The 12,716-nt window shown below is 37.7% G+C and overlaps 1 protein-coding gene across 3 annotated transcripts in view; it reads right to left on the reverse strand.

The window, feature by feature from the left end:
- Nucleotides 1–513: 513 nt before the first annotated feature.
- Nucleotides 514–12,716, reverse strand: part of mmel1 (membrane metalloendopeptidase like 1) — a 29,337-nt gene continuing 17,134 nt past the window's right edge. For all 3 annotated transcript variants that reach the window (XM_088089496.1, XM_042506674.2, XM_088089499.1), the window contains 10 exons: nt 11,805–11,903; nt 11,633–11,716; nt 11,430–11,533; nt 9,968–10,026; nt 9,729–9,848; nt 9,428–9,561; nt 9,244–9,309; nt 9,046–9,141; nt 7,960–8,036; nt 514–7,507 (listed from right to left, as the gene is read on the reverse strand). In XM_088089496.1, the coding sequence (XP_087945622.1) occupies nt 7,408–7,507; nt 7,960–8,036; nt 9,046–9,141; nt 9,244–9,309; nt 9,428–9,561; nt 9,729–9,848; nt 9,968–10,026; nt 11,430–11,533; nt 11,633–11,716; nt 11,805–11,903 (939 nt within the window). In that variant the 3' untranslated portion in view covers nt 514–7,407. The remainder of the gene's footprint in view (nt 7,508–7,959; nt 8,037–9,045; nt 9,142–9,243; nt 9,310–9,427; nt 9,562–9,728; nt 9,849–9,967; nt 10,027–11,429; nt 11,534–11,632; nt 11,717–11,804; nt 11,904–12,716) is intronic.

Consider the following 12,716-nt stretch of genomic DNA (forward strand, 5'->3'; position numbering starts at 1 on the left):
CAAAATGTCAAGAGGTATTAGAACAACAGGAAAAGGCAAGAGATATTGTAATCGACCCTGTCTTTTCACTTCTGCATGGATAAGAATGATTCCTACATGATTTTGTCCAGTTATTCTATGCATTTAATCCAGAGGCATGATGTTTTGGGGTTGTCCATCCATCTGTCCCATTCTTGTGAACACTTTATCTCAAGAAAGCCTTAAGGAAATTTCTTCAAATTTGGCTCAAACATCCACTCAGACTCCTATAACAGAAGAAGAAACCTATAACACTATGGTGGTTGAAGGTCAGTAGTCTTGGGTGCCCACCTTGAATATGTATATAATATAATATATAGGGCAGCTCTAGTGTGAAAGGGAGAGAGAAGGTATGACATGCAGCGAAGGGCCGAGGTTGCCATCGAACTCGCAGCCACTGTAGTGCAACTGGACTGGTGCGTGGATGCATACAGCCGTGAGTTGGTAAAATATATTAGATAACATTTGCACATTTAAAGTAGAGACTTGAGATGGTAACAGTTGAGACAGTCACTTTAATGGCAATCTAGATAATTACATAGCAGCAGGAACATTCATAAAACATCTTCAACGTCTAAATTCTTGCAAAGCAACATTGTTGTTTCATAAATATTCATGTAGATAAATAAACTCTTCTGATGGGTATACAGATGAAACATTTTCATATATAACAAAAATGACTTTGTACTTGGCTGGTTATTTCAAAACGACACAGTTTCACCATGTACATAAATGTGAAGCTAGAACTAAGGTAAGAAATGTACGTTTCCTTTCTTACCAAATTTGAATCCTTTATATGTAAATACTGCAGTATAGAACATCAAGTATCTACAATAACACTTTGTATATTATGTTACCTTAAGTTAACAATTTTGAACTGTTTTACTCTTTTTGAGGAAACCAGAGAAAATATACAGGAGTCCAAGTTGTTGCCCTTCAAACAGCAGTGCAACGTTGCAACACTTCATTTATTTATCCTCAGACATTTCTTTGTACCAGATGTGATAAATGTGCTTCTTGTTAGAAGGAGTAGTTTGACATTTGGAGAGATACACTTCTTTGCTTTCTGTAGGAGTAAAAGGATTGGCACCAGCCTCGTGTTTGTCTGTTAAATATGAAGCTTCAGCCTGTCAGTTTAGCTTAGCACAAAGATCAGAAACAAGTAGCCTGGCTCTGCTCAAAGGTAACAATATTAGCCTTTTAATCTGTGAAGTGAATAACTTATTAAATATATGTCCAGCATATGACAGTCTTTTTAAAAAAATTTTTAGTTTTTTTTTTTACAGTTTTTGTTGTAAGTTTAAACAACGGAGATACAAACATATTAAAGTTTTAGAGGTGTTAGAAGGCAGATTTGTCACTGTTGAACGAAGCCAGCAATGTGACTTTATTTTGGCACATAAAATTTGGCACTGAAAACAAAACCTGAACTGAAAAAAGACACATTGGCACTGAAACACTTGCATTTGAAAAAAGTTGCACTGGCACTGAAAATAAGTTGAAATTAAATAAAAAATGCTTTATTCAACCATGTTAGATCACATTCCCGCTAATATTGTGCACTTATTACACAACATATGCGAAAAAGACAACAAAATATATTAAAATCCATTCAGGTTTTCAGTCTGTAAAATGAAATGTGATTTGAGCTTAAGTAAGAGTCTTTTTTAAAAAGTCTTTTTTGGCCCAATGGTGTCATGTGACGGGCCAGGAAGTTGTTATTCCATATTTGATCCAGGTCCCCAGGAAGCGCACTGGGCTTTGGAGCCAGTTTTCATTGGGGCCAAACAGTGAAATTACACCATCACATGAGTCCCTGGGGCCCAGAGAAGAAAGTGATGCCTGTTAATAATGTGATGCATTTTATTGAGCATTACGACCCCTGCAAAATGATGCTATCGGGATTTAATCCATTTTGTCAGATAAAGTGTTGAAAGTCTAGAAGAGCAGCACAAAATAAATCATTTTGTCCTTAATCAAGTTAGCATTAAAACTGGAGAAGCGGGCTTGGCTGGTAAAAGTCTGTAGTGCACCTACTCAAAGGGCCACACAGTGAAGAAGCGGTGCCGATCCTCCTTTTATTTAAACTTTTTGGGTTTCATGCACCACTGAGACACTTTCATTGGAATGAATGGGCCCCGCCTCCAGTGCTGTATCCAGCTGTCTTCATACATCCATGGTTACAGTGCAGAAGTTAAAGACACTCTAACTTCACTTTCACTTGAACATTAGCTGAAAAATTAAACAAAGGCATTTAAAGATATACGTATATCCGTCTTCCAATTAGGATTGAATGCAACACACCTTTTAATTTTTTGACCATGTACTTGCAATCTTATCATATTATATTTTGGTATTTTGATTTTACAGTGACAATCTCCTGATTTTTTAAGTCTTTTTTTCAGTGACACGTTGTTGTTGTTTTTGTTAATGCTCACGGTTTCTCTTCAGTTTTCTGTTAACCAACATTATGTTGGTTTGGCAGAGGTCCGCTGGAACAAGTGTCAGCTTCTTAATACAACTCTTTCAAATGCAAGTGTTGCAAAGCCAATGTTTACTTTTGATTTCAGTTTTTGTTTCCAACGCCAAAATGTACTTATCTGTGCCAAAATCTAAAGTCACTGTTCTGGCTCCATAGACTTGCTGTTTCCTGTTTTAATGCTAAGCTAATCTCACCATCTGCTGCCTGCAGCTTCTTATTTACCTGACAGATATGAGCGGAGTATAGGTGTTTTTTCATCTTGTCAAGCTTATTAAATGTCAGACTTTTGCTTTAAGACATCAGCACACCACTGAGTAAAACCCTCTTTTTTTTTTTTAAATCAGTGTGTCCTCTCCCTCTAAACACAACAGTATTAACAGTATTTGCCAATATGTGAAGACTGAGAGACAGACTAAGAGTGTAAAGCTTCAATATGCACATTCAATTTGGCTTTTTAGACCTACAAGTCGTGTTCAGTTTACCAAGGCATCCTGAATATGACTAGTGACAAGCAAACATTCAAAACCGACTGTTTATTTGTTTGTTTTTCTACTGTTTGAAAGCTCGCCGTGGCACAAAAACGGTGGCTCCCTGCAGCCAGTACCTCTCTTATGAGTTCTGCTCTGCTTTGATTCTCCTGTCATTACTTGTTAATAAAGGTAGAAAATAACAGTCTTGGCCCTAGCCATCTCTTTAATGACAAGCCCCATTCTTCAGTGTGCGTCTGCCTGCAGGCTCGTGGTTTCGGCTACAGCGGTCACCACGCTTCAGCTCACTGCACTTCATCCTTTCATCTTACACAGCGATGATCAATGTGAGATCAGAGGGCAAACCACTTCATCTGCTGCCTGTCCATGTGTGAGAGAGTGTGTATGTTCTCCTCTCTCTTCCCCTTAGCATGTAATTGGCTATGCCCACAGGCTAAAAGTCTTCCCTGTGTTCACGTCTCCTCTGGGGAGATAGCACGGTGAAGGAAATAACAGTTCTTCTACAAATCAATCACCATCTGTTGAGTTAAATGTAAACTCACAGATATCATACAAGCAGACATAATTTGGAATAAATGTAGGTAAGTGCCGTCTAACAAATGGCACATTTTTATAACCTCTCAAAATCAAGTAAAAGGTGGAATGTAGCGAGCTTCAAACACACAACAGAGCCGTGATTAATAACCTATCATATATCCAAACCTGCAGCTAATCATTGTAGTTACCAACAGAGGTGGGAGCAAGTCATTGTTTTGCTAGTCACAAGTCTCAAGTCTTTGCACACAAGTACAAAGTCAAGTCCTAAGTCATGATTAAGGGTTCATTAATGCTCAGCTTTAGATTAGGAGCCCTCTGTCTGTACTCTGTGCCAATTTCTCCCCTATTTGTGCACATTTTCTGAAAGCTTATGGATACTGACTAAGTCATTTAACAAATGGCGGAACAGGATGAATCGTAATAAAGTGAAAAGAATTCTCCGTCCACATGAAGCCAAGGCTGAAGTGCTAAAAACTGCAGGTCATCGAGGCTTCTTGAGGCTGGCTCCCAAACAGATTCAATCTCCATAGACTCCCATGTTAAAATACCCAAATTTGCAACAGAAATGAACAAGTTTTTTTGTCTCTATAGTTAATTTTAATGCTTATGACAGCTGTACGGAGGTTGAATTTTTATTAAGGTCCAAAGCCCACCCCTCGCTCCACCACAGCTACATCCTCTTGTCCAAATATGGTTACATCTGGCTCCGAAACCAAGATGGCGTCTTCCATTATTTATATAGTCTGCAGTCAAAACTGACAAGTCCCTAGTCAAGTCTAGGGGCTTAAGTTATGCTCAACGTTAGATACGTATACAGGCATGGATGGAGCCCTTTGTATTCTGCGTTTGAAGCTTATAAACAAAACAAAGCAGTACCAGTGGAAAATGCAAAGGCGCAGTAGCACATTTCAGGCAAGACTTGAAAAACAGAGGAATGGAACAGATTAAAAAAAAAAAAATTCTCCATCCACTTGTCACGATCGCAATGGCCTCACAGACCACCGCCGTTTACGACCGTTTAAAGGTAAATTATTACGACCTCCTCCACTGTCGGCTCGTTTGTTATTGTCAGAAACTTTTTTTTAACAATGTCTTTATTAATTTTGTACAGCACAGTCAGCATTGTAATTTAAAACATTATACTGCCAGTTTTAACATTACAACCACACATAAATAGAAGCACACACTCACACATCCACCCCTACAAACACTTTAACAGATGTTCTTTCTCTCTTTTAACATTTCTCCTGTAATATAACCAAAGTCAGCATAGAGCCTAAGGCTACATCTTATATAAAATTTAATTTTAATGGTACTTCTGAAACACTGGGAAAAAGAATACACTGTACATGCACGCACATATACATAAGCATAAGCAAAAGCTTACAAAATTCCAAATCTTGCCTAATCTTTTCTGGGGTTTATCACTATGATTCTTCATATATCTTATCCCAATTCTCCCTTGTGTATAGAGGCTCTCTTATATAACTTTCATAAAGTCTTTGAATGGTTTCCCTATCTCCTCATGAACATGCAACCTATTTTTCAGGTTGTATGTTATCCTCTCCATTGACATTCAATGTGCCCTGTTTTTAATCCAAGCACCTATTGTAGGTGCGATAGTTTTCTTCCAGCTGACAGCAATCATTCGTTTTGCCTAAAGTATAGCAAAGTCAATGCATTTATGTTCTTTGGTTCTTAACTTGAGATTTGATAGGTATATATGTAACAGTATCATTTGAGAATATATTGGAAAATTCATAGACAAAATGATCATGATTTTCTTGATCACCTCCCTCCAAAATCTCTGAATTTTATCACATTCTCAAATGCAATGTATAAATGTTCCTTGAATGTCCTTACATTCAAGACACTTGTCAGGTATATTATTGTTAAATCTATGTTATTTAGCAGGGGTTACTTAAGTCTGCATTAGCCACTTATACTGAAGAAGCTTTAAGTTAGTGTTGGCTGTTTTTGTTCGAGCCCTCTCACAGATTTTGTTCCAACTGTCAGAAACTTTGAACTCTAGTGCCGTCTATTGGCTGTCTCTATGCTGTCATAAAGGATGCATGGAAGTGTGAGGGCAGTGACGTTTATAACGTTTGAAATGGACGCATCTATTTTTGAAAGGGATTGTAAATGAGCATTAACGAGTCCCAAGTCATTTTTAAGTCCTTAACTTTGAGTTTCAAGTCATAATGCATTTTCCACCAATTCCATTTAAATAATAGTCAAAATCATAGTGCTTTTGAAATTTGTATTTATTCGTTACAAGTCTTAAAAAGTTATTAGCTGTTGAGAAAATGTTACCTGAGCATTAGCTCGTTAACTATGTAAACTTACTGTTCTTTGTAACTTTAAATGTTAAACAGTATCAAATGTTTCTGTCAGTATTTTTTGACCCACGTGTTTTACATACCCAATTGTTTTTTTGTGTTTACCACCATGTAGTTTTTCTTTGCAAATGAAAAGATCTTTGGTTTAATTTTTTGCATCCGGCAAAAAGTTAATTCTTACTATTTCTCTCCTGCAACTTGATTGGATGCTGTCAAATTGGTTTAAACAAAGTCGACCTGGGGAATTAATTGTTGACTTGCCAGGTTTAAATGGCTTTAATATTAGTTTATTGAGGAAAGTAATTGATTTGTGGCACACTTTTTTAATTTTTGGGCTTTGGGAGAACGTATATTGAGTATTTTCATGTCAAAAGGCTCAAGTCCAAGTGAGGTCACGAGTCATTGGTGTTAAAGTCCAAGTTGAGCTGTGACTCTTTTTTGATATTGTCAGGTCCAGTCTAAAGTCATCATATTTGCGACTCCAGTCTGACTCAAGTCCAAGTCATATGACTCGAGTCCACACCTCTGATAACCAATAACGCAACAAAATGGTACAAATTGTTTTTTTTAAATCATTATCACATCGCTGTATCTCCAACAGCTGTCTTTTCACCAGCTTCAAAAGCAGCAGGCCACCAGTATTCTTCAAAACATCTGGAATATGGTTTCTTACAGGAAAACTGTCATGACAAACATATACGTTTCTGCAGAGAGTATTGAGCAACAATCATTTGCAGGACATGATAGAGAAACTTAGAAAATAATTAACCTCCAAAAAGTACTAAATAGCTTTGTAAATTTTAAATATTGTCCACTCTTTAAGTGTAAAAATGTCGAGAGCCACAGCTCTCCAAATGTTAATTTAAGGTTAAAGCTGCAAAGATTTAACAGTCTTAAAGTCTTTAGGTAATTTGTTTCATGTAACAGTGAATGACCAAACTCTCCGAGTGTGACTAATTCTATTGTAGCTTTACTTTGGCAAAGCCCCGAGCTTTCATTTGCTTCATACTCCTCAGTCAGAGTTTGATTTGTTCACTATTGTTTCTTCTGAAGTGGCACAATGTCTTGAAAACAATACATCAGAGAAAAGAGGCAACTCAGTGCCAAATGATAGTGGAGAAATTACAAAGATCTGCACAAGAGATTTTTTTTTAAGGATTAATTCAAGAAAGGCTGGCGAAGCATTTAAAGCCAGCCATATAAGCTTTAACCTTTTTCACAAGGTTTCCTATGTAGCATTTTAATTCATGTACCCACCTGTCAGCTGTCGTGGGACACAGCAATAAAAAGAACAAGTGACCCACTCGTCCAGAGACAACACCTCAAACTTGAGAAGATACTCGAAGTTTCTTTTATATATTATATAAGCTTCAAGTTTGGAGACTAGGATGCCATCCATTTTGAAAGAAAATACCAGTGTCATCACTCTGCCCCAAATAAATTGGAAATAAGCAGAGTGTCTCTGTGGGTTTAAGCAGTACAACTTGTTCTTTTGATTTGAGTTGCCCAAATCAAGAAATACTTTCCTCAAGAGTCAAATTTTCTACCAGACACGGCACTTAAGCTCGGGGTTCATCTGACTGCCTTTTTGGCACTGGAAAGCTTCTGAGAATGCTTCGAAATTCTGGAGCGATCCGAGCACCCTGAAGACAAGAGAAAAACCAAAACATTGTGATAAAATGCTGAAGCATGTGATGAATGTTCGAGGAGCACAGCTGTGTGAGTCCAGATTTTTAAGTCTTCATATTTCGATCAGCAAATGGACCAGCATTGATTCTAATTAGGGCTGCAACTAATAATTATTTCCATTGTTGATAAATCTGCTGATTATTTTCTTGACAAATCAATAGGTTGTTTGTTCTGTAAAATGTCAGAAATGGTGACAACAAATCTATTTATTGATTTAAACGATGACATTATTTTCCAACTAGTTAGAAAATAGATTAATTAGTTTGAGTAAAGAAGTAGTAAAAATTCTCTGATTCCTACTAATTAAATGTAAATATATGAATAGATTTGTTGTCAACTAATATGGACATTTTTTAAAAACTGAAACGCATGATGAAAGCTACAGGAGCATGCTAAAGCTTCTTACCTGTACTCTAAGGGACTGTGTGAGTCAGTCTTGATGGACTGGCTGGCATACTCAGGCCGATAAGCACCGCACCACACCTTGAGAAAATGAAGATACGGTTAGTGGAGAGTAATCTACGTTTAAAAAGCGGTCATTAGGAGTTAAATGAAGCCTTCTGTTGACTGTGAAAGGCTATTGAGCTAGTGAATGTTACAGCTCAGCCGACGAGCACGCCATTAATGTTTACATCTCACGCTGTCAAAAGCACGAGCCTCTCGTCCACGAGTAGATGCACACTTCCATCTGCACAGTGGTACAGTTGGCCGGTGTAGTTCTTAGTTCCTACATGAAAATGCTCCCCATAAGGTCAGTGGATTATCTTGAGTCATGATTTCTGGAAGGAGCCACTGCTCTTGAGTTTTTCCTTTTTTTTTTTTTTTTTTTTTTCAAAATTAAATTTTTGTGCTGGCCATCTAGTTCTACAATATTGAAGAGAATGCAGACACCTCTAAGGCGGATATCTATAATGATATAACACGAAGCAACTCATACCAAAACATTTGTACTGATGAATAGCACTACACATTAAAAATACATTTTACAATCTACAAGTTTATTATTTTACTTCAAATACAACTCATGTTTATAAAACTTTTTTTTTTGCAGTAGCAGCATTTTGCATCAGATGTTTTTCTAACATCCAGTCTTTGTGGAGAAAATGTGGCACAATTTATTTTACTTATGTACCAACTGATTCATGGTGGGGAATCTTGAAATTCATTTGTAACATTTGACCTGTTTAATTGTGGATGACGGCTTCCTGCTTACGCTTTACATTTTCTGGCACCAAGATGATCTTTACTTTGGCAGCTCGTCCTCGTCCCCCATGTTTGTGTGTGTAGCTGAACACTGATTTGTTCTGGGATTGCTTCACCCCCTGACCCTCTCCCTTTGTCCCAGTGTTTACTTCTCAGCACCAAACATCCACTGAAAAATGCTCCCCCTGAGCTTTAGCTCTCGTCTCCAGACGCAGAAATTATGTTCTGCCCTCCGTCTGCTGAAATAACACATTCAGAAACAACATGTTCTCTCATTATTCTCACTTACTTGGGCAAAGTTGAGAAAGAAAAGTTGCTTGTGATCCATGTCTAGACCAGGTAGACGAGGCTCCTCGCCCTCCATCTCCACCCACTTTAGATAAGCCTGTCCACACACATAAAAACAGATTTCAGATATGAAGGATGTTTTATTATAAACATTTTGGACTTGCTGCTGAAATAGCAACGTGGTTTTGCAGCTAACAACCTTATATGCTTGACGAACCCCTCCATTGTCTGCAATGTTCTCCCCCAAAGTGCTGATTCCACTGACCTGCAGCAGCACAGACAAAACCACGACATGAAAACACTCATTCTGGTCGTCATTAAATACATGGTTTACATTGTCGGAGACAAAACGTCTCATTTCATACATGTCACTGGATGCTTACGTTTTGTCCACCTGCCAGCTTCCAGTTGAAGTTGCCATATTGTTGCACCATGCACTGTGACTGCTCTTTAAAATGCTCAGCAGAATAATTACTCCACCAGTTTAGCATATTACCATCCTTGTCGAAATTACGCCCTGTGAGGAAACATAATGCATCAAGTAAAAGTACTGTTTGCCAAACATGATGCATCTACCAAAGCAGTAACCTATCATGGTCATAACAGCAGACCTAAAATAAACTGTTATTTTAAAAATGATAATGACTTCCCAAAAATATGCAGGATGGATGAATCGCGTCTCACCGTTGTCGTCGAATCCGTGTGTGATCTCATGTCCGATAACCATTCCTATCCCTCCAAAGTTAAGAGCCTGGTGCTGATGTTTACTGAAAAAAGGCGGCTGCAGGATTCCTGCTGGAAACACTGCACAGACAAAAACAACAAGAGAGACAACACAATTAGTACTGAAGAGACACGAAACAGGATTACACAGAGCAGAAAAACAACATGTCTTTTTTATCCACAGAGGGCAAAGCTCTTACCGATCTGGTTTCTGTTGGGTGAGTAGAAAGCATTCACCACAGCAGCACCGATGATCCACCTGAGGAGTGATTAGTTCATCATGAATGAAGAGCACTAAACTGAATTTTCGTTGAAGATTTTATGCTAAAAATCCACTCACACAGCATATTTTGCACCAGAAAACAGCATATTTAAACCCTCAATTGGTTGAATATAAGTACATTTACTCAAGTACTTTATTTAAGAACAATTCTAAGGTTCTTGAGCATTTCCATTTTATGCTTCTTTATACTTTTACTCCACTCCATTTTAGAGGCAAATATTGTGCTTTTTGTAAAATTTGAGTGTGAATAGTTGTCTGTCTCATGTTTCAGCCTTGTGATAGTCTGAGGACTTGTTCTTTTGCACGCCTCTTGCACAGTGTCAGCTGGTGCCGGCTCAAGCACCCCGCGACCCTCAACAGAATGAGCAGTTATGGATAATGGATAGATGCACCCTGTACACGTGTGTTATCCTCTCTGTTGTTTTCATTCTGTTTGCTGCTGCATTTGAGTTCTTCCTTGCAGTCCTGGTTGGTTTCAGTTTAGTTTTTGATTCATGTTTTGGTTACTTGTTTTTTTTCCTCTTTTTTTAAACATTTTTATCGGCATTAAGGCACGCTTATCGTTTGTACACCTTTCTGCCCTTTTTGCTCTGCATCTGGGTCCTCATCTGAACTCAAACGTGACAAACCTTCAAAAGGGGAGTTTACAAACCAGTGGGTCAACTCACTGTGTGTACATTTTCAGTTTGATACAGTCTATAGTTAAGCTGCCCCGCAGCACATAAAATAGTTGAAATTTAGCAACTGCAACATTTAAGTGATGAGCACAGTAAGGCGTCAATAATCATAATCCAGTAATACAAGATAGAGGATTCTGAAACTGGCCATTCTGCATAATAAGTACTTAAACTTTGGGTACTTAAAGTATATTTATGCTTATAATTTTATTCTTTTACTTAAGTAAGATTGTGAATGTGGAACTTTTACTACTCCGAAATTAATTGTTTTACTTAACACACTGACAGCTTAATTTTAGGATTACTTGATGAAAACACAGAGTACCTTTTTCTTTTTACTGTGGGACATTTAGTGCACCATGTCCACTTAAAAAAAGTCATTTTTTTTAATGATTTGGCTGAGCACAACCCTGTTTACTACAATAACAGAAAGAGGGAGCTGAAGTGTGACTATCCTGTGTCACCCTTAATGACTTATTATATCAGAGAGCTCTGAGAACATGAGGAAAAAAGTAACGCCTGCACACTTTTTTCCTCATGTACGCTGTTTTTTGGTAGCCTTGGACCTACACGATGTGCAATAACTCCCCTCTCTCAACTTAAGAGCTCTGAAAAAAAACCCAAGCACTGACTTCTCGAGTACATGAGTTTGTGTATTTCTGATAAGAACATTTTGTGTTGTCAGATGCATCAACAGCTTACAAGTCCGGGTCCACTGGTTCTCTGAGCTTCTTCAGACTCTTGTGTGCTTCAGACCTGAGGTTCTCGAGGATGTTCTCAAAGTAATGTTCTTCGCTAAAATTCAGCTAGAAAGAGAAACAACAGAAATCAGAGATCAGTGACATATATCATTATTATCATCATTCATGCAATGTGGCTCAGAAACAGACTCAGTTCTTACTTACATGTGCGTACTCCTGGTCAAGCTTCTGGTTGCTGTCCTGCAGAATATGATCCGGATAGCCAATATGCTCCTTGATCGCCATGGCCTGCATGAAATTAAGAACATTTACGTATTAACACTGAACATCTAGAAAGGATATACCCTTATTTTCTCAGCTTGGCTGTGCACTTTACCTTCTCTCTTGCCTTCTCCTTCGAGGGAGAATCCATCCAGCTTAATTCCTCCAGGGTTTCAACATATGCTTTCTGGATCTTACCAATAAGGTCACTGACCTGTGAACAGTGTAATGAAAGTCCCATACAGAAACAAACTGTCATGAGTTTGGTTTCCATCCAAATATAGCGCAAATTTTAACTAAATTTTCAGATGATAATCAATCAATCAATGGATCATCAATTTGAGCAGTAGGTGACACTATCTCTTCAGTCAGGTTACATGGTCATGGCTTGATGGAGACCCCAGATTTGTGAAAACAGCCATGTTTCAAGTCAGCCCTTTAATCTAAACCCCTAACCAATCATAACCAGACCTGAACCACAGCATTGTCTATAAACCACAGAGACAAGAATATTTTGAAGCAACTCACAAGACTTTTGCAAATCCAGGATTACCATCTAGCAACAGCTAGATATTGTAAAAATTAATATACAATAATGGAGAGCACACTGGACAATGGATATGGAGAGTTTTAAAAAACTAATATTTTCATAAACTCTTGAAGAGACATTACGTCATCATTTATTCTGAATCTGTTTCCATTCTTCTAAGTCACATTTATTTGATTTTTTACTTTTGTTTTTTTGATTTGTGCAGGAGAAGTAAGAAACCCAAAGAGGTAAGAAACCCAAAGCAGCTTATAGTGAAAACCTCCCCTGTAGAATTTACAATATATTCAAATACTAAAGGTATTTCTGTCCTTAATACAACAACATAACAAGCAAACAAGTAGTTATAATGTAACACTTAACACATAACACTTCAACACAGATAATCCATTGAGTCCAGCGGATGTGTTTTCTCATTGAGACTTAAATAAGAATCATCATATAAGGTTTTTACCTTTTATCGCTACAACCACTTTCAAC

This window comes from Plectropomus leopardus, chromosome 2 (genome assembly GCF_026936395.1).
Source record: "Plectropomus leopardus strain MGB_pleo_1.0 chromosome 2, ASM2693639v1, whole genome shotgun sequence".
Classification (NCBI taxonomy): Eukaryota; Metazoa; Chordata; class Actinopteri; order Perciformes; family Serranidae; genus Plectropomus; species Plectropomus leopardus.